Genomic DNA, 22,171 nt, shown 5'->3' with positions numbered 1-22,171 from the left:
GGGTACTGAAAAGAGTAAAACCATTCCTCCCACAGAAAACTGTCCGCAATCTAGTACAATCCACAGTACTCACCCACGCCACCTACTGCAACAGCATCTTCATCGGTTGCAAAGCCCAAATCATGAAAAAAACTCCAAACCGCCCAAAACACAGCAGCCAGACTCATTTTTGGCAAATCACAATTTGAAAGTGCAACACCACTACGTGAGAAACTTCACTGGCTCCCTATCAAGGAACGCATCAAAGCCCACACAATGATCCACAAGATCCTCCATGGCGAATCTCCAAGCTACATGGCCGACTTGATAGACCTACCAGCCAGGAATGGGTCCAAATCTTCTCGAACATATCTCAATCTTCATCTTCCCAATTGCAATGGCCTTAAATACAAAACCTACTATGCATCCAACTTCTCCATTATAGGCAGCAAACTCTGGAATGCAATACCTCGACACATCTGAACCAATGAACATCTACCCTTCCGAAAGCTGCTGAAAACTTACCTCTTCAAACAAGCCTACCCAAACAACCCAACTTAATTCTCGAACCTAATCCACACCACAAGCACTACCCGTACTCCAATCCTCTCCCCCACGTCTCTTCCTATTGGCCCACTCTTTATAACTGGGTTATCCTTGTGATACCTTGTACCATACTTTGTATTATCTCTGTGATACTTTGTACCATACCTTGTAAGCCGCACTGAACCTGCTATCCAACGGGAAAGAGCGGGGTATAAATGCTATAAATAAATTTTTAAAAAGACACTTACTTGTTTGTAAATGTGTTGAGGCTTTATGTGTGTTGTTTTTGGGGAGGGGGGCAGCCTGTGTCCTGCTGCTCATTTCTACTCTGGCCTGCGATTGATAAGCAAGTAGCTGGGGGCGTTCGTCTGAACCCAAGGTGTCACCCTTGGGCGATTATAACAGTTCCCTCTCTGTCAGAGGCTGCAGCATCTCAGCCCCAACTGGGAGAGGTAGATGGACTCAGGGACTTTCCACATGGCACATAGCAGCGCTGGGCATCACCCGAAGGCTGACTCGGTTTTCAGCTACTTAAGTAAGTGCGAAACAAATACAGGACGGAACGTTTTCAAGGGGACTAGTAATGCTGCAGAAATGACTTTTCTTTGCAGGATCTTTGATGCCCCCTTTTTTTTACGTTCCTGGTCGCATAGGGGCCACAGTCATCCCACAGATTCTCCTAAGAGCGTGAGTGATCGATCACAGGCACTGGGCAGGGGCAATGTGTGAGGAAGGAGTCTGCGCTCTCTATCGCCCCCAGCGGTCGACCGCCTTCACTGCCAGCAAACCACGTGTACAGCTCACGAAGCAGCTATTTACAGCGGCGGGGGTAGGCGGCTATCTCTCGGGAACACGGGCGCTCTTGATTGGTTGGCTCCCCACGGGCGGGGGCGGGATCCCGGAGCCACAGGTTGAGCTGAGAGAGCGGTGCTCCAGAGACCCGGCCACAGTGCAGCTCTCTCCGCCCGGGACCATGCATCTGCTGCTGCTCCTTTTGCTGCTGCAAGGACAGGAGCCGGCCTCGGCCGCAGGTAAGAGCTGCACCTTCACTCAGCGCTTTTATTGCTGTTATATTATCCGATGCTTCTGGTCCTGCTGATTTAACCTTCTGCAGCCCGAGATGTGCCGGTGTGGGCTTCATCTGACAGATCGCTTCCTCTCCCCCCCCCCCCCCCCCCCCCTTTGGGTTGTGTTTTTAATACTACACCCCTGGCAGCGTGACCCAAAGGGTGCTTTCTGGAAGGGCTGGTGGTGGGGAGCGGATGTCCCCGCAAAAGCTTTTGGTGCCGTTTGGGTCATTCTCTCACCCCCCCCCCCCCCCACTCTTTTTTTCATCTATTATGTGTCTGTCTGCCTATGTGTGTGTCTGGAAAACCCGTTCTGGAGATTGTTTGGATAGACTCTTCATACTTTCCATTCATTAGAAAGTTGGCTTTGGAGTCTTGAGACTTAGGTGTTGGATGAATTTTCTGCCGCGACTCAGATTCTTATGATTTCATTTTTGGAATTGTTTTCGTTCTTGTTGTGTCTCTTTGACCCGGAGGATGTGCAGACTGCAGAGAAAGTTTCAGTGCCTCGGAGCCATCCTCACAGTCACACACCTGCATGTGTAGGAAAGTTTCCTGTTATTAAATGATCCCTCTGGCAGGTCCCTGGCCTCCCCCAAAGAGCTTACAAGCCAGCGCTCTGTAGGACTGGCCGTGAGTGCATTGGGGTGAATGTTGACTTAAGTGACCCGTTGCCGGTTATTCAAGGTGCCATGTAGAGAAGTTGAGAGAGCAGGACTTTCTATTAAAACATAGTGTGCCAGCAGGTTGCAGCAAAAGCACACAATCAGCCAGACAAGTGACAAATGTCAGTCAGATGGTCATACTGATAACAGTTACTAAATCCTGGGCATCTTTAACACCTGCACACATGCAGAAGCCACAAACTGAAGACATGGCCTGAGGTAGAACTATGTGCTTCCTTCCTTCCTCCTACTGTCCTTTGTTCTAGTTAAAAGTGCAGAGGATCCATTCATTAGAGAGCCAGAGGCTGAGATCTACAGTCGGACTTGGTCTGTCCTCTATTGCCTGTAACTGTTTCTGGTCCCAGTGAGAGTCCTGAAGTGCAGTGACTACTACTACTTAACATTTCTAGAGCACTACTAGGGTTACGCAGCGCTGTACAGTTTAACAAAGAAGGACAGTCCCTGCTCAAAGGAGCTTACAATCTAAAGGACGAAATGTCAAGTTGGGGCAGTCAAGATTTCCTGAATAGAGGTGTAGTGGTTAGGTGCCGAAGGCGACATTGAAGAGGTGGGCTTTGAGCAAGGATTTGAAGATGGGCAGGGAGGGGGCCTGGCGTATGGGCTCAGGGAGTTTATTCCAAGCATGGGGTGAGGCGAGGCAGAAAGGGCGGAGCTTGGAGTTGGCGGTGGTGGAGAAGGGTACTGAAAGGAGGGATTTGTCCTGAGAGCGGAGGTTACGGGTAGGAACGTACGGGGAGATGAGGGTTGAGAGTTAAGGAGGGGGCTGCAGATCGAGTGCATTTGTAGGTTAGAAGCAGAAGCTTGAACTGTATGCGATACCTGACCAGAAGCCAGTGAAGTGACTTGAGGAGAGGGGTGATATGAGTATTTCGGTCCAGGCGGAAGATAAGGCGTGCAGCAGAGTTCTGAACGGACTGAAGGGGGGATAGATGGCTAAGTGGGAGACCAGTGAGGAGTAGGTTGCAGTAGTCAAGGCGAGAGATAATGAGAGAGTGGATGAGAGTTCAGGTGGTGTGCTCCGAGAGGAAAGGGCGAATTTTTCAGCTTGGAGAAGAGACGGCTGAGGGGAGATATGATAGAAGTGTATAAAATAATGAGTGGAATGGATCGGGTGGATGTGAAGCGACTGTTCACGCTATCCAAAAATACTAGGACTAGAGGGCATGAGTTGAAGCTACAGTGTGGTAAATTTAAAACGAATCGGAGAAAATTTTTCTTCACCCAACGTGTAATTAGACTCTGGAATTCGTTGCCGGAGAACGTGGTACGGGCGGTTAGCTTGACGGAGTTTAAAAAGGGGTTAGATAGATTCCTAAAGGACAAGTCCATAGACCGCTATTAAATGGACTTGGAAAAATTCCGCATTTTTAGGTATAACTTGTCTGGAATGTTTTACGTTTGGGGAGCGTGCCAGGTGCCCTTGACCTGGATTGGCCACTGTCGGTGACAGGATGCTGGGCTAGATGGACCTTTGGTCTTTCCCAGTATGGCACTACTTATGTACTTATGTACTTATGTACTTATAGAGGACATTGTTATAGAGTGACATTGTGGCTTTCACTTTAATAACACAACAGTGCCATGCACAAAGCCGGCATTAGGGGGTGACAAATGGGGTAATTGCCCTGGCCCCCATACTACAAGGGACTCCCAAGCCTGCCTCGTGCTGAAGGAGGCAAAGGCTGAATGCCAGCTTAGAGGCCTTCTCCCCAGTTTCTGCCCTGGACCCCTGAATGTCTATCTTCAGCCCTAGCCGTGCTTGTGCTGTGCTGATGTGGTCAAAAATGAATGAGACCTCTAGTGATCCCTCTACTGCTCACTGGGAATTCAGTTCAGTTCAATTTGTGTATACCACTTAATATCCCCTTTCCAGGGTTCGGTGCGGCTTACATTCTAGGTTGGACAAAATCAGATAGTGTTAGTGTGAGATACAAGAAACATTAGAGACCATTGGTGTAATGCATGAGACTAGAAACATAGAAATATGACGGCAGATAAAGGCCATATGACCCATCCAGTCTGCCCATCCTGTGCAACCCCCAATTCTACCTGTTCCTAAGCGATCCCACATGCTTATCCCATGCCTTTTTAAATTCTGGAACAGTCCTCGACTCCACCACTTCCACCGGGAGGCCATTCCACACCTCCATCACCCTTTCTGTGAAATAGTACTTCCTTAGGTTACTCCTAAGCCTATGCCCTCTTAACTTTGTCATATGCCCCCTCATTCCAAAGCTCTCCTTCATTTGAAAAAGGCTCTCTTCCTGTACATAAATGCCCTTGAGATATTTAAACGCTCTATCATGTCTCCTCTCTCTCTCTACTCTCTTCCAGCGTATACATGTTGAGGTTCATAAGCCTGTCCCTATAATTTTTGTGTTCAAGACCGCTTACTAATTTCGTAGCCACCCTCTGGACTGACTCCATCCTGTTTATATCTTTCCGTAGGTGCGGTCTCCAGAACTGCACGCAGTACTCCAAATGGGGCCTCACTAGAGACTTATACAACGGCACTATCACCTCCTTTTTCCTGCTGGTCATGCCTCTCTTTATGCACCCAAGCATCCTTCTGGCTTTGACTGTCGCTTTTTCTACCTGTTTGAAAGCTTTAATGTCGTCAGACAAAATCACCCCCAAGTCCTGCTCTTCCTTCGCACGCTGAAGCACTTCACCCCCTATACTGTACCGTTCCCTTGCGACCCAACTGCATGACTCCTCATTTTTTGGGATTAAACCTTAGTTGCCAAATATCGGTCCATTCCTCCAGCTTTGCTAGGTCCTTCCTCATGTCATTCACACCCTCCAGGGTGTCCACCCTGTTGCAGAGTTTAGTATCATCCGCAACGAGACAAACCTTACCAGACAGCCCTTCCGCAATATCGCTCACAAAGATGTTAAAAAGAGCCGGCCCTAGGACCGATCCTTGTGGTACTCCACTGACGACATCCTTTTCTTCAGGGCAAGCACCATTTACCACCACCCTCTGTCTCCTACCATTCAACCAATTTTTAACCCAATCCGTTACTCTAGGTCCCATATCGAGGGCACTTAATTTATTTATCAGTCGCCTGTGTGGAACCGTGTCAAAGGCTTTGCTGAAATCCAAGTATACCACATCAAGCGCCCCTCCCACATCCAACTGTTTGGTCACCCAGTCGAAGAAGACAGTCAGATTCGTCTGACACGACCTGCCACTAGTGAAGCCATGCTGCCTCGGGTCCCGCATTCCATTTAGTTCAAGAAATCTCACAATCCTCCTCTTTAGAAGTGTTTCCATTAGCTTATTCACCACCGAGGTCAGATTGACAGATCTGTAATTCCCATCCTCCTCCTTACTTCCACTCTTGTGCAAAGGAACCACATCCGCCCTTCTGCAGTCCACCGGGACCACTCCAGTTTCTAAGGAAGCATTGAAGAGGTCCATCAGCGGAGCCAACAGAACTTCTCCGAGTTCCTTAAGCACCCTCGGATGTATCCCATCAGGCCCCTTTGCTCTGTCTATTTTTAGTTTGCAAAGCTCCTAAAAAACACAATGCTCCGTAAATGGGTCTTGGTCTACCATACATCCATCCCCTTTAGCCTTTGTTTTCTGCAGCCCTACCCCCGGTCTTTCATTCGTGAACACAGAGCTAAAATAATTGTTAAGCATTGTTAAAACATTAAAGGAAAGGATAATGGATGATACTAGGAAGTAGAAGTCATGATGGATTATTATGAAGCAGTCTTTGGGAAGAGAAAGGTTTTTAGCCTCTTCCTGAAGTTGAGGTAGCTGTTTTCTGTTCTGATGGGAATAAGTAGAGAGTTTCATATTTTGACTCCAAGAACAGGGAATAGAGAGCGTTTTGAAATGGTGATGCTAGCATTAATTCTCTATGGGTCCTCCGAAGCCTTCAAGGGGGGGCCCGGTGCCAGATTTTTCTCTCTCCTGCTCCTGTCGGGATGTGATCACCTGGGTCCTGTCAAGATATTAGGGTAACCGCCACATTGGGCGCCATCTTCGTTAGGGGTGTTGGGGATCGTACCAGTCTATGCCAGGAGCCTGACTTTGCCCGGGCCTTTGCCCTCTCGTCTGGGGTACCCGTTGCAATGGTTTGATAGCTAGTGGCAACCTTAGATCTGGTATGATCTGCAGTGGTTGACTGAGGGGTATTAAGAACCCGGTAGGTGATCACATCGTGTTTTAGTTCATCAATGACTTGTTCAAGATCGATGAGAGTGTCCTGCAACTGGGCAGCCCGAGACACATCATTAGGGTCTTCACCGGGTGATTGGAGATGGGCCGAATTGACAGAAGCATTGTCATCTTCGGCGGGGCAGCAAATTGCGGGATCTACAAGAGGTGTGCGGTCTATTTCAGGCGAGGGCATGGAGGTCAAGTCTGCAGAGCCCTGCTTAGGCATGGTGAGTAAGTCCACGATTTATTCACAAACCCTTGCACAACACATTAATGAATTTAAAACACAAAGATATGCTTGGCCAGGAAATGCCCACCTACTACAAGCTGTGGATATGTTAAATCACTTCACCAGATTTTGATACTTGTGTGCAAGTTACTTGTGATTTCTTAGCTTTTCTAGCAGATAAAGGCTACAAGGTTAATGGAAAGAAACTGAGAATAGCACAGACACAGGTCACCTTTCTGGGACACGAGATTGGTGCCCAGAAACGCGGCCTCGGCCCGGACACTTGGAAACATGTTTCTCAATTGAAGATGCCTTCTACTGTTTCTGAACTCGGGGATGTTTTGGGCATGCTGAATTTTTGTCGATTGTGGATACCGAATTACTCGGCGCGCACTAGGCCGTTTTACCAGAAGTTGGCTGGAAAACATAATTCAAAACGTGAATCTCTTGAATTTACTGATGTTGAAACGTTAGCGCTAATTACTTTGGTTAAAGATGTAATTCTTAGTTCTCCGCTCGCTATGATTAATGTGTCTCAAGATGTTCATTTGTGGATAGCTCATAATGACAGTACATGGGCTGCTCTGATAACACAACATGATAAGGACATAACTTGTGGATATTTGTCTGGTACTTTTACTCCTGTTGAATTGGGCGGCTTGTGGCGGCTGCCGCTGCAGTGTTGAAATTGTATAGTTATATCCCTCATTTACCGGTTGTTTTACGCACTTCACATGACGTTAAGTATTTATTGCACAAAAACAAAGAGAGAAACCCCAGCGTCGGACCCCCCCCCCCCCTTGGAGAATTTTGCCCCCGCCCCCCTCTCTGCAGCCCTGCTTAGTTGTTGTTTCAGTCTGTTATACTGGACCAGACATAGCGAAGTGGTCTTAGCAGTTCAAAAGTGAAGCCCTGTAATATTTGAAAAACTAAACAAGCAGCTTTGAACCTGAGTCTTTCTGCTATGGGAAGCCAGTGCAGTTTGTTTAGATGAGTTGAAACACTAGTATATCTATTCAATCAGTATATTACCCTGTTTCCCCGAAAGTAAGACATCCCCCGAAAATAAGACCTAGTAGAGGTTTTCCTGAATTGGTAGATATAAGGCCTCCTCCGAAAGTAAGACCTAGCAAATTTTTGTTTGAAAGCAGGGCCGCTGAGAGCCGGACAAGGCCCCCCCCCCCCCCACCCGAGGTTGCCGGGCCCCCCCTCCACCCACCCTCCGTCGCTCCTGGAACTAACCTTAAACACCTCCTTTCACCTTCGCAGCAAGCAGCAGCAGGGCAGACCTCTCCTTCCTTCCGTGCCCCGCGCTCGCGGACGTTACGTCAGGCGAGGGCAGGACATGGAAGGAAGGAGTGGCCTGCCCTGCTGCTGCTTGCTGCGAAGGTGGAAGGAGGCGTTTAAGGTTAGTTCCGGGAGCGACGGAGGGCGGGTGGGCCAACCCCGATGTTTCCCCGAAAAATAAGACAGCCCCTGAAAATAAGACCTAGCGCATTTTTGGGGGCAAAAATTAATATAAGACAGTGTCTTATTTTCGGGGAAATACGGTAGTCTTGCAGCTGTATTCTGCATGATTGCAGTTTTTTTTTCTGATATTTGACACTTAATACTAAGAAATGCTGAAAACATTTGATGTAAGTCAGTATAGCAGTTTGTGAAAACAGACCCTTTTTTTTTCTGTAGGGGGAAATGTGTTATCTGTGTTATATAGAAGACTGAATAATTGCAGGCAGTTATTTTCTTTAATCCTAACTTTTTGTACCTTGTGTCTTCTATTTGTATGTTAGCTGAAGAACTGGAGGACTTGGTGATCCCTCAGGAAGTGGGGATGGAGGAGGTGGGTGTACTGTGGAAGTCGGGGCACCGCAGGGAGAGACGCTGGCTCCCTCCTGGAGCTGCTGCCGAACACCCGCCCCTGGCAAACCAAAAGGAGCTTGTCATTCATTTGCCTGCCTTTGGAAGGGATTTCTACCTTCACCTGAAGAGGGACCTCCGATTTCTGGCCTCAGGATTTCAGGTGGAGAGGAGAACGGAGAATGTTTCCACTCTGATTCCATTCCCAGAAGCCCAGCTGTGTTTTTACAGGGGACAAGTTCTGAACCATAGCAACAGTTTTGCATCTGTCAGCACCTGCGGTGGACTGGTAATTTAATATAATTAATTTCTTATTATTTATTTTAAATTTATTTCCGCTAACAATCACTGGAAAAATGTTTTAGAATAAAGTTAAAATGTAGAGTGATGCATCTGTGTTAATGTGCCTGTTGCTATGTGTGTAGATATCGTGTCTTTGGCCACATTGGTCTTCATTTAAAATGGATTTTTTATTCTAAGTGCCCAATAAATTCATGTCCAGAAGGCATTTCATACCTTCCTTTGCTCATTGTTCACACTGTGATGGAATGCAGTGATGCAAAAGCCCATCTCTGTCCATTCAGCTTTGACTGATGTCACAATGACATCTCCATTCACAATGCTGATGACATCACAAAGGCCCTGGTAGCCACAACAAAGGCAGAAGGATCTGCTGTGAAGCTGTTTCTTAGCATCCATTGACAAAAAAGTGTCTGTAATATACAGAGGTATTGTTAACAGAATGTTTTGCGTTTGGTGAAACATTTAGCTTTGTGGTTCCCACATGAGAAGAAAGTAGTGTGGGTACTGTGTTACTCCACTTTAAAGGTAATATATAGAACTAAAACAAGCCAGAAAATAAGATGGTGTATTAAGATAATCCAATAAAAAGGCATCATTTTATTTTTTCAGTTTTTGCTTTGTTTTAGTTCTGTTTATTACCACATAAGAATAAAAAGGCGCCTGTGCTCAAACACCCTGGTACGTGTCCTTCATGAATAGAGAGGATGTGAAATACAGAGTAACATAGTAGATGACGGCAGAAAAAGACCTGCACGGTCCATCCAGTCTGCCCAACAAGATAAACTCATATGTGCTAGTTTTTTGTGTATACCTTACCTTAATTTGTACCTGTCTTTTTCAGGGCACAGACCGTATAAGTCCGCCCAGTACTATCCCCGCCTCCCAACCACCAGCCCCACCTCCCACCACCGGCTCTGGCACAGACCGTATAAGTCAACCCAGCACTATCCCCGCCTCCCAACCACCAGCCCTGGCACAGACCGTATAAGTCAACCCAGCACTAGCCCCGCCTCCCAACCGTCTCTGCCACCCATTCAAGTCTAAGCTCCTGAGGATCCCTTCCTTCTGAACAGGATTCCTTTATGTTTATCCCACGCATGTTTGAATTCCGTTACCGTTTTCCTCTCCACCACCTCCCGCGGGAGGGCATTCCAAGCATCCACCACCCTCTCCGTGAAAAAATACTTCCTGACATTTTTCTTAAGTCTGCCCCCCTTCAATCTCATTTCATGTCCTCTCGTTCTACCGCCTTCCTATCTCCGGAAAAGATTTTTTTGCGGATTAATTTCAAGTATTTGAACGTCTGTATCATATCACCCCTGTTTCTCCTTTCCTCCAGGGTATACATGTCGCTGACCTGGCAAGTCTCTCCTCATACATCTTGTAACGTAAATCCCATACCATCCTCGTAGCTTTTCTTTGCACCGCTTCAATTCTTTTTACATCCTTAGCAAGATACGGCCTCCAAAACTGAACACAATACTCCAGGTGGGGCCTCACCAACGACTTGTACAGGGGCATCAACACCTCTTTTCTTCTGCTGGTCACGCCTCTCCCTATACAGCCTAGCAACCTTCTAGCTACAGCCACCGCCTTGTCACACTGTTTCGTCGCCTTCAGATCCTCAGATACTATCACCCCAAGATCCCTCTCCCGTACCTAGCAGACTCTCCCCGCCTAACACATACACCTCCCGTGGATTTCTGCTCCCTAAGCAGAATACAAGTCGCCTTTTCTGGCAAACATTATGGGGTCGATATTCAAAAGTGTTAAACCCTGCTAAGCTATACAGCTGCTGATATTTAGTGGGACTTAACCGGTCATCTTGTAACAGGCAATGTTAGGGGTGGGACGGGGCGGAGCTAGGGCAGGGATATTCATTCTGCTAACAGGTTAAGTAAATGCAGGAAGTACAGGGCACCGGCCAATAGACCAGTGACATGTTAACTTCTGGGTCATCAGACATACCTGGATATTCAATGCCTGGAAGGAATATTTACAAAAAGGAGGGGGGGGGGGAGTGTGGAATCTTCAGGTGCTTATGAATCAGTGAAGGCGCGTGGTTCCAGATCCCAGCCCTGGTTCAGATAGCTTTGGAAGCTCAGTGTAGAATAAGGAAATTGCTGAAACCAAATTTAAAAAGCTGGTTGCTTTGTGAAGCTGGAAATCTAACTCCTTCTACTTTTTCCAATAATTTTCCCTCGCTGTCTTCCTCAGGGGCGTAGCCAGACCTCGATGGGGAGGGAGGGCCAGAGCCTCCCTGCCGCCGCCCCCTTCGCCGTTGCCGCATGGTGGTACCTTGGATGGCAGGGTCACCAACCCCCGCCAGCTAAAGCGTTTGCCCTGCGCTGGTCTCGCATTGCCTGCCCTGCTCTGCTATCTGTCGCATGAATCACACGTTTTTTTTTTATTTTCTGACCCAAAGTAGCTCAGGGATTTCCTTATAGCAAGAGAGTCCAACACTAATTAAAGGGCTTCTTTAGTTTTGCCTTAACCAGTTGTCGCCAATTTACTGGTAGACCTCCTGAAGATATTTTGATTTCATTTCCTTTCATTTTATTTTAGTCTTGGTTCCCTCTTATGGTGGGCTAAAGTAATTAGTTGTAGAATTGTTTGATATTATGTCTTATTTCCTTAATTTGTTCAAAGTGGGTGTAGTATGTGTAAAATTCATAAATAAAAAGATTTAAAAAATAGGGAAGAGAAAAATTAAGCAAGTAGATAATTAGGGCACCCCGTCATAATAGCCCTGACAAAATAGCCCCTAGGAAAAAATGCAGTGCCATATTCTGGGCAGTCTGATCGGTTCCTTTTGTCAAGGGATATATTGTGGGCAGGCCATTTTGACAGTGGCTGTTAGGGGCAATTTATGTCGGGAGCTTTTTTGTCGGGGATATTTTTAATTAGGTACAGGGAGAGGGTGAAAGAGCAGAAGACGCTGCGAGTAAGCAGGCAATAGCTGAGGAATAGGTGGTTAGGTAATCCCATGAAAACAAATAGGTCTTGAGGCCTGTTTTACGTTTTAAGACCTTTCTAGTTGCAAATGCTTGGATAGAGAATTCCAAAGGGAAGATGCTAAATAGAAAAAAGCAGACGAGTGTGTAGATTCTTAGTCGCAGAGGAGAGAGGTGGAACACGAAGTCGACGGTCATCGAGAAAGCTGAGCATGAGGGACGGGCTTTAAGGGACGATATGAGAGGAAAGGTATTCAGGTTCTGATGGGCAAGAGTGGGGACTTTGAATTTTATTCTTTGGGCAACTGGCAGCCAATGATGTTGCATATGGTCAGTGTGGCTGGCTTTATAAAGAATCCTAATCCAGGTTGTGCACAAATTGCAGCTTCCGAAATTGAGACAGACCAGTATAGGCAACATTACAGTAATCAAGCCTGCAGTGACTAAAATGAGCAGTCATGTAATTTGTAATGAGGGGTCCAGGTATGAGCCAATGGTACAGAATTGCTTAAGAGCGTGAAAACAAGACTTTACCAACCCACTGACCTGGGGTTCAAAGGTTAGGTCACTGTCAATGATGATCCCTGGGTACCTAAAGTACGGAACTAGCGTATGAGGATTGCTGCAGAGTAATGTTTCGAATTGGGAGTGGGGAGGGAGGTGGCCAGTTACCCAACAGCCGATCGGTTCTGAAGATTATCAGATAGCCATTGTGAAATCTTGGAAAGTGGTGTCTGTAAGGCTGAGATATCTGGAGTTAAATGCTTACATTAGATCTAAATGCTTCTTAAATTTGTGCTTGGCCAGTATTTTTGTAAGGAAATCTGCTCGTGTTAATTCAGTAGGCTAATATTCCAAGAAAATATTCATTGTGTATTTAGTATTATATCCAGAACTCAGGCCTGTTCCATCACTTGTCAATACAGTTGCACTGATAACAGGAGTTTGTATCCATTAATTTTGGGATCTGGGACTAACCCCACTCCCAAACACACATTGCTTCTCCACCCTCAATCTCATCTCAACCACCACCCAAAGAACAGACTTGGACACAGATTTGATAAGTACATAAGTATTGTCATACTGGGACAGACCAAAGGTCCATCAAGCCCAGCATCCTGTTTCCAACAGTGGCCAATCCAGGTCACAAATACCTGGCAAGATCCCAAAAATGACAAAACATTTTATGCTGCTTATCCCAGAAATAAGCAGTGGAGTTTTCCCAAGTCCATTTTAATAATGGTCTATGGACTTTTCCTTTAGGAAGCCATCCACACCTTTTTAAAACCCCGTTAAGCTAACCACCTTTACTGGCAACGAATTCCAGAGTTTAATTACACGTCTCTTCAGGCAAACAGAGCACATTTCGCTGACAACAACCAGCTAAGCCCGCTTTGATTGGCTGAAGAGACCAGGAAGAGGAGCCTAATCTAAAGGGACGTCCCGATTCTCCGACTCAGGTACCGAAGGAGTAGAGAATGCAAGTGAGCTACAACGAGTAGCTCATTTGCATTCCCTATCGTTGATGCATTACCAATGTCTTTAATGCATCTGGGCCTGAGTTTGATTCCCACTTCAGGCACAGGCAGCTCCTTGTGACTCTGGGCAAGTCATTTAACCCTTCATTGCCCCATGTAAGCCGCATTGAGTCTGCCATGAGTGGGAAAGTGCGGGGTACAAAAATTAAAAAAAAAAAACCCTTGCGACGCCTATGTACCCTCCTGTCTGCCATTGGCTTCGGGTGTGAAGTCAACAGGGTCACTGTGTTGAGTGTAGGTGTTGATTTCATTGTAAATAATTTAGCACCAGGGATTTTAATAGTCCAAAACAGCTTTTGAATGTTTCACTGAGAGTAGCCGGAGGTGTGAGGGACCACCTGCAGCATTAGATCTAGAGATGTCATGAAGAAACACTGGAAATGTGACCACAAAGGTTAAAAGAAGTGATTAAACAATCGCAGGAATGCTTCCTGTCTCAGGAGTGAAAAGAGGTGGAATTTGTGTGATGTGCATCCACCTGCCTGCAAGGTGTGTTCCTCTACACTTCAGGGGCTATGATTTCAAAGTGGCTTTCTGTTTTCAGATCCGGGTAATGTTTGGGGAGTGGGGGGGGGGGGGGATAAGGGGAGGTTACCTGGATGGAGTGGCAGTTTCAGCCCTAACCACTTTACTGGGGAGGCTAGATGGGTCATTTCGTTGTTCTCGTCATCTACTTTGTTTTCCGTTGATTCAGTCCTGTTTTTATCCCGCTACATGCAGAGACTTAACAGATTTTGATTTCTTGGAGAGAGGTGTGGTAGCCGTGTTAGTCCACTCTTAAAGGTTATCAATAGAAATCAAACAAAATAAAACATGGAAAAGAAAATAAGATGATACCTTTTTATTGGACATAACTTAATACATTTCTTGATTAGCTTTCGAAGGTTGCCCTTCTTCGTCAGATCGGAAATAAGCAAATGTGTTAGTTGATAGTATATGTAAGTGAAGCTTGAAAGCATTTCAATGACAGTCTAACAAGGTGGGGGTGGGTAGGAGGTATGCATGGGTGCATCAAAGCATTTCATTTCATTGATAGTCTAACAGGATGGGTGTGGGTAGTTGAGAGGAGAGTGATAAACAGAGAAATACAACTTTATGGTTTATAATGGGCTAGAAACAGGATTACACTCCATCTGTGTTATGGGCTGGAGCCAGGGCTGAATCAGCCCGGGCTGTAAAAATGGATCCAATTGGTATTCCTCAAGTACCACTGAATTTCAGTACGAAAGGTATCTACTGTACCTGGATGTAACTCGCCTTGAACTACAGAGAAAGTTGAGAGCTATATCCAAAATCCCTATAACCTTTAAGCGGTTGTCATGCTAGTTCATAATGAGCTGTAGAAGAGACATTTTTAAAATCGAACTAGCATCATACATTTGGGTGAGCTTTCCAGAACTCTGCTCTCTTCTCGGCATGGATCTGATGAAGGGAGCCGAGATCTGGAAAAACATATCCAAATGTATGAAGTTAGTCTGATATAAAGGTCTCACCTAAAGCTTGTAGAGAGATACATGAAAGCCTGACTCCTGATTCAGAAGAACAGATTACTGCTTCCATGGCATGCTTGACCGATCATTGGCAAGAATATTGTTAGCTCTGCCCAGGGCACTTAATAAATTTTTCTGACTGTCACGTTCCACTGTAAATCTTCACCACCTTTCTGTCTTCATGGGAGGGGTGACCTCTCGCAGCAGGCCAGAGGTTCTGCATGGTTTTGTGGAAGATTTTGTTTCCTGCGGATATCCTTCTGACTTTTCTGTATGAGCTTCAGGGCATTGGTGGAATAGTCCTCAAAAGCAGGCTTTCTAAATAACTGCATTGGTAGGTACTCCACATTTTGGCAGGAACTTGCTTTATTGGTCTTGTGCTTCTTGATTGCACACAGGTCATATATTTATACAGTATGTAACTTTACAACAGGGGAAATTACTTCCTCCTCAGCACCGTCTTTTTAACTCTGCTTTAAGCCTTTGAGGACTGCTGCCTGAACTTAGCCACCAAGGACCAGATTCTATATACGGTGCCTATAAGTATATAAGTATTGCCATACTTGGACAGACTGAAGGTCCATCAAGCCCAGCATCCTGTTTCCAACAGTGGCCAATCCAGGTCACAAGTACCCAATAGTAGCAACATTCTATGTAGAACCCCAAAGAGTAGCAAGATTCCATTCAGAATCCCAAGCACATAAGTACATAAGTGTTGCCACACTGGGACAGACCAAAGGTCCATCAAGCCCAGCATCCTGTTTCCAACAGTGGCCAATCCAGGTCACAAGTACCCGGCAAGATCCCAAAACAGTACAACACTTTTTATTCTGCTTATCCTAGAAATAAGCAGTGGATTTTCCCAAGTCCATGTTAATAATGGCTTAGGGTCTTTTCTTTTAGGAAGCTATCCAAACCTTTTATAAACCCTGCTAAGCTAACTGCTTTTACTACATTCTCTATCAACGAATTCCGGAGTTTAATTACATGTTGATTGAAGAAATATTTTCTCCGATTCATTTTAAAAAATCGGCGCTGAAAAAAAACGTGTTTAGTGCTATTCTGTAAGTTAAGTGAGGTTTATGGAATACGCATAGCACCCTTTCCCATTGCTAAAATTTAGGCGCAACTGTTTATGCCAACTAAAACCTGGTGTAAATGTCTGCACCTTAGGCACGGATCAGGCATATTCTATAATGGTGTGTGTAATTTTTAGGAACGCCCATGACCTGCCCATGCCCCTCCCGTGGCCACACCCCTTGTCAGATCAGCACATTAGAATTTACATGCACCGCTGTACAGAATACACTTAGAAAGCTGCACGCTTACATTCTAATTGGTGCCAGTAGTTTCTTGGTAGTGGCCAATTTTGTTCACGGATTTGTTTGTTAAACAATTGAGTTGCGTACTCATGGGCCGATGATCAGAAGCAAACGCAGTCTCTAGAGGCTGTTAGCACCATAATAGCGCCTGTGTTTGCTACCGCCCCATGATCAGAGCCCATGAGTGTGTGAAACAAAGCGCTTGCTGGCTTTGAACGCAACTAGCATGCAGATGCATGCAAAACAGGGTTCTTAGCACAAGTAGCATGCAAATGCATGCTAAACCTATTCATCCCCAATGATCAGCGACCAGCGCTCCAAACCCTATTCCAGCTCGGAGCTGGCGTTAGAGTTTGCTGACCATTGGGGAGGAATGGTGAACTCTGCCCAGCATGCATGTGCATGCTATCTGGCCCCCATTCCCCCAAATGCAGCAGCCCTGGCAGGAGCCCCAACCTGACCTGACCCCCCTCCCCCAGCAACGGGGCTGGTAGTCCGGTGGGTCTCCAGCCCCCCATACCTCCCCCAGCACCCCACCAATGTCCCTGGTGGCCCAGTAGGCTGTTTGTAAATCCCCCACACCTGGTGGTCTAGCGGCCCTTTCCCACCCCCCTACCTGATGTTAACAAAAACACTGCTCTCCACGATACTGGCACCCGCACATGCTCAGTTTTCAGCGCATGCCTGCTGCAGACTGCCAAGGTGGAGAGAAGCATTTTCCCGCCAGTTGAGATATTTTTTTGCTGTGTGTGTTTGGGTGGGGAAAGAACACTTGGTGCCCACCCACTTCTTGGCTGGGCCCACCCAAAATCTGCTGTCTAGCTATGCCTCTGCTATAAATTATATATGTAAATGGGAGCCTCGCCCATGCTCCCCCTTCTGTTTACACACTTATTCCCTGAATTCTATATATGGCGCCTAGATTCCACGTGGAGATACTCGTGTAACCTAACAAGGTAATTAGTGTTTTTAACAGCACTTGACAAGCAATAATGAGCACTGATTGGCAATAATTACAATTTATGCGTGGAAATCGCTAAGCGTATTCTATAAAAACTGCGCCTAAATTACAAAGTGTGAAGTTCAAAATAAATGCGTGTAGCTTAAAAGGGGCGTGTTTATGGGCGTATTTGTGGGCGTTCCAAAATTTCTGCGCGTAATTACAGACTACAGGTCAGTGCGCCTAAATCTGTGCGCACAGATTTACACCAGGTTTTTATTGGCATAAATGGACGCGCATAGATTTAGGTGGTACAGTGTCGACTAAGTGTATTCTATAGACCGTGCCTAAATTTTATAGAATACACTTAATTCCGTGCGGATTTGTTAGGCTCCATATATAGAATCAAGCCCTATGTGTGCTTTTTATATATTTATTTAGTGGGATTTATCTTTTTGAAGAGATTTACTCAAGGCAGGTACACAGCAGGTACACCTTGACATAGAACGTACAATTTTAGAATTGATCGTTTCTTGGATAATTTATGGATTGTGCTATAGAAATGCTAAATAGTAGTAGTAGTAGTAGATTTTTCTAAGTCGCTTCCAGGAGATCAAAAGAGACCATAAATAAATTGATGTAAACATCAGTCAATCAATCAAATCAATCAATAGTTATGGTTACAGAATGAAAACAACCTCACGTGTATGGCTATGATGAAAGAACGAAATATCCAGTCTGTGAGGACACTTTACTGTCCTTTAGCTGGAGGAACTTCATGTTGAACGTTTTTCATTAACTGAGAAACAAATAATTGATATAAAAACTATATAAGCTGGTGCGAATAGTCTGATGATGCTCCATGAGTTTATATGTTTCTAATGCTACTTTCCCACTGAAAATCCTACATTGCCACCTGTTGACACCCACAGTGAGAAAGTTGCAACCCTGGGAGTGAGTAACGGAGAAGTCTGAATGTGCGAGGGCAGTTCTGCTAATTACTGGGGTCTCTTGTTCCCCTTGCATAGGTTGGCTATGTCCAGGTTGGTGAAGAGCAGCTCCTGATACAGCCGGTGAACATTTCCGAGGACTTGTTCAGCGGAAGGCAGCACCGCATCAGGCTGAAGCGTTCCTTGAAATCCCGGCTGCCTGACGAACTTCAGACTCCGAACTCCAGCCGATACTGTCACGTTTTGTCAGGTATGTCTGAGAACTGCCATAACCAGCACACAGCGAAAATAACATTGGTGTCACCACGTCATGCAAAAACTAAGCATGATGTAAGAATGCATTTCTGTCACCTGTAGCTTCCTTTGGCTTTTCGTATAGTACATGTGGAGATGGGGGTTGAGTTTCCAGTTGTGGTCACTGGGCCAGTTTGTACTGATGATGCCTTGGAAGTAGTGTTTACAGTCCAGTGGGGAAGGGAAGGGAGAGGGTATCTCAGCCCTTCCTCAAGAATGCCACCTACTGGCCAGACTTAGGTTGTGAAGCGTCTGTTCGCGCTTTCCAAAAATACTAGGACTAGGGGGGATGCGATGAAACTACAGTGTAGTAAATTTAAAACAAATCAGAGAAACTTTTTCTTCACCCAAGGCATAATTAAACTCTGGAATTCGTTGCCGGAGAACGTGGTGAAGGCGGTTAGCTTGGCAGAGTTTAAAAAGGGGTTAGACGGTTTCCTAAAGGACAAGTCCATAAACCACTACTAAATGGACTTGGGAAAAATCCACAATTCCAAGAATAACATGTATAGAATGTACGTTTGGGAAGCTTGCCAGGTGCCCTTGCCTGGATTGGCATACTGGGACAGACCGAAGGTTCATGAAGCCCATTATCCTGTTTCCAACAGTGGGTAATCCAAGTCACAAGTACCTGGCAAGATCCCAAAACAGTACAATACATTTTATGCTGCTTTTCCTAAAAATAAGTAGTGGGTTTTCCCCAAGTCCATTTTAATAATGGTCTACGGACTTTTCCTTTAGGAAGCCATCCAAACCTTTTTTAAACCCCGCTAAGCTAAATGCTTTTACTACATTCTCTGGCAGTGAATTCCAGAATTTAATTACATGTTGAGTGAAGAAATACTTTCTCCGATCTGTTTTAAATTTACTGCTTTTTAGCTTCATTGCGTGCCCCCTAGTCCTAGTATTTTTGGAAAGAGTAAACAAACGATTCAAGTCTACCCGTTCCACTCCACTCATTATTTTATAGACCTCTATCGTATCTCCCCTCAGCCGTCTTTTCTCCAAGCTGAAGAGCCCTAGTTGTTATAACGCAACTGGATTATTGCAAATGCCTCGTATGCGACTCTGCCTGTTACGGTCATCTGCAGACTTCAAATTATTCAGAAGGTTGGCACTGATATAGTGCAAGGGTGCTCAAGAAGATCTAGTGCTACCCTGCTGCTTCAGAATCTGAATTGTCTTCCCCTCAGGGCTTGATTGAAATTTAAGCTGCTTATCCTTTCTTTTTGTGTTTCGCGGGGGGGGGGGGGGGGTGATTGCCACATTTGAAAGGAAGATGGAAGTGGCAAGCTGACATCCCACAGAAAGTGCCCATCCTGAGCTTTGTAATCTAATTTCACCGCACAGTATAGTTACAGTTTATTATATTTGCTATAATGCCTGGCTGTTAGTATAAGAACCCAGTGGTGTACAATAAAAATGTAAAATGTAAGAAAATAACTCCAAATCTGGATAGTACAGCACATTGATGCAAGATCATTCTTTCTACACAATAACATAAAAAAGGAAGAAAAGACAGGAACTGAATCTCACCTAATTCTCCTGGTAGGGTACACCAAAAGCAGCTGTGAAATAATGTGCCTTCAATAGTCTTTCAAACCATCTCAAATACCCCTCGGTCTGCAAAGCTACGGGGCAGGGCATTCCACGGATTTGGGGCCATGCAACTGGTCTTGGATATAAAAAGTAAGATTTCACCAGTAAATGGAGCAGTCAGGAACTGGAAGTTGTACAAATCCCCAGATGAGAATGTAAACCGCATTGAGCCTGCCATGAGTGGGAAAGCGCGGGGTACAAATGTAACAAAAAAAAACAACAAAAAACTGTATCTTACATTCTTTTTCTTCTCTGCCATATATGCCACTGTCTCTAGATGGCAGTTTTCAAAGCAGCTAAACCATGTCAGTTGATCATCTGAAAATTACCTTCCAATCAAGTGCTTATATAGGTTTGCACAACGTTCACCCATTGAGACACATTTCAGGAAACTGTTTACTACTACTACTAATCATTTCTATAGCGCTACTAGATGTACACAGTGCTATACACATTATATGCAGGTACTTTCTCTGTCCCTAGAGGGCTCACAATCTAAGTTTTTTTTTTTTTTTTTTTGTACCTGGGGCAGTGGAGGGTTAAGTGACTTGCCCAAGGTCACAACGTGCTGTAGTGGGAATTGAACCCACGTTGCTAAGATCAAAACCCGCTGCACTAACCATTAGGCTACTCCTCCACTCCTGTTTCTGGGGCTGGGACTGGAAAGTTATACAGGTAGACTGCATGTCCCATGGGAAGGTACCCACACAAAAAGTGGGTGTGACGGTCCACAAGTAACATCTCAAAGCGAGAATTTGTGCATGCTGTCTTTTTGAAACATGGTATAAAGTCGCTGGGTAAAACCTACCTGTTAACTTTGCACCAAAATGGACAGTCTGCAATTTGCCCTACTAACGTGGAGGAGATCTTTCTCTGCAAATCCTTATTCTCCCCTTCTGCCTTTGGAATTTGTTGACAGCTACAGAAAAACACATCCTGATCAACGTATTCCAGTTTCTCTCTGTGGTAACTTATTTGTGTATAAAATCAATTTGAATCAATAGACTGAGTAGAATTAGAGATAACTGGATAGACTTTGTGGCTGTAGTGGGTTGATATTCAAAGCGAATTTGAAGTTTTGGAGGCCATATCTTGCTAAAGATGTAAATAGACTGGAAGCGGTGCAAAGAAAAGCTACAAAAATGGTATGGGATTTGCGTTGCAAACCATACGAGGAGAGACTTGCCGACTTGAACATGTATGCCTTGGCGGAAAGGAGAAACAGGGGTGACATGATACAGATGTTCAAATATTTGAAAGGTATTAATCCACAAACAAACCTTTTCCGGAGACGGGAAGGTGGTAGCACTAGAGGACATGAATTGAGGTTGAAGGGGGGCAGTCTCAGGAGTAATGTCAGGAAGTATTTTTTCACAGAGAGGGTGGTGGATATATGGAATGCCCTCCTGCAGGAGGTGGTGGCGATGAAAACGGTAATGGAATTCAAACACACGTGGGATACACACAAAGGAATCCTGTTTAGAAAGAATGGATCCACGGAATCTTAGCGGAGATTGGGTGGCGACGCCAGTAATTGGGAAGCAAAACCGGTGCTGGGCAGACTTCTACAGTCTACGCCCTGATCGTGACTGAATAGATAGAGATGGGCTTGAGTGTACATTTTAAGGGGTTTTGATGTTAGCTTCAAAACTTTTAGTACAAGAACAGTGCTGGGCAGACTTGTACGGTCTGTGCCTTGAGAATGGCAAGGACAAATCAAACTCAGGTATACATATAAAGTATCACATCCTTTATCCTTTCTGCACCATGGAACAGCAAGAAATTAGTAAATTACTAAAGATTAACCTGTTCAAAGAGACTTATCAAAAGGATCCTTCATAAAAGACCTGACGTCAAAACTGTACCAGAATAAGTTACATTGAACTATTTTTATTTGGTTACTTTAATCACATTGTCATTATTGAATGTTATACATTACCCTTGAGCTCAAATACTTGAAATGAATTGTATATCTATTTTCTTCTAATCTACTTCATATTTTCTGTACTTTAATTGTAATAATAATCTGTACTTCTCATTCCGGAAATGGCGATCGCCACTACGGTATAATGTAAGCCACATTGAGCCTGCAAAGAGGTGGGAAAATGTGGGATACAAATGCAGAAATAAGTAAAAATAAATAAATACCGTGTAAAAATGAGTTTATCTTGTTGGGCAGACTGGATGGACTGTACAGATCTTTATCTGCCGTCATTTACTATGTTACTTTGTTACTCTTTGGG

General features: G+C 45.1%; 1 protein-coding gene across 1 annotated transcript in view; it reads left to right on the top strand.

Moving 5' to 3' along the window:
• Window positions 1-1,464: 1,464 nt before the first annotated feature.
• The window catches only part of LOC115459907 (A disintegrin and metalloproteinase with thrombospondin motifs 17-like), a 393,810-nt gene continuing 373,103 nt past the window's right edge, over window positions 1,465-22,171 (top strand). The window contains exons 1-3 of the mRNA XM_030189734.1: window positions 1,465-1,556; window positions 8,472-8,827; window positions 18,114-18,280. Coding sequence (XP_030045594.1) covers window positions 1,499-1,556; window positions 8,472-8,827; window positions 18,114-18,280 — 581 coding nt within the window. The 5' untranslated portion in view covers window positions 1,465-1,498. The remainder of the gene's footprint in view (window positions 1,557-8,471; window positions 8,828-18,113; window positions 18,281-22,171) is intronic.

The sequence above is a fragment of the Microcaecilia unicolor genome, chromosome 1 (assembly GCF_901765095.1).
Source record: "Microcaecilia unicolor chromosome 1, aMicUni1.1, whole genome shotgun sequence".
NCBI classification, from domain to species: Eukaryota; Metazoa; Chordata; class Amphibia; order Gymnophiona; family Siphonopidae; genus Microcaecilia; species Microcaecilia unicolor.
This window is presented reverse-complemented; position numbering and strand designations above follow the sequence as displayed.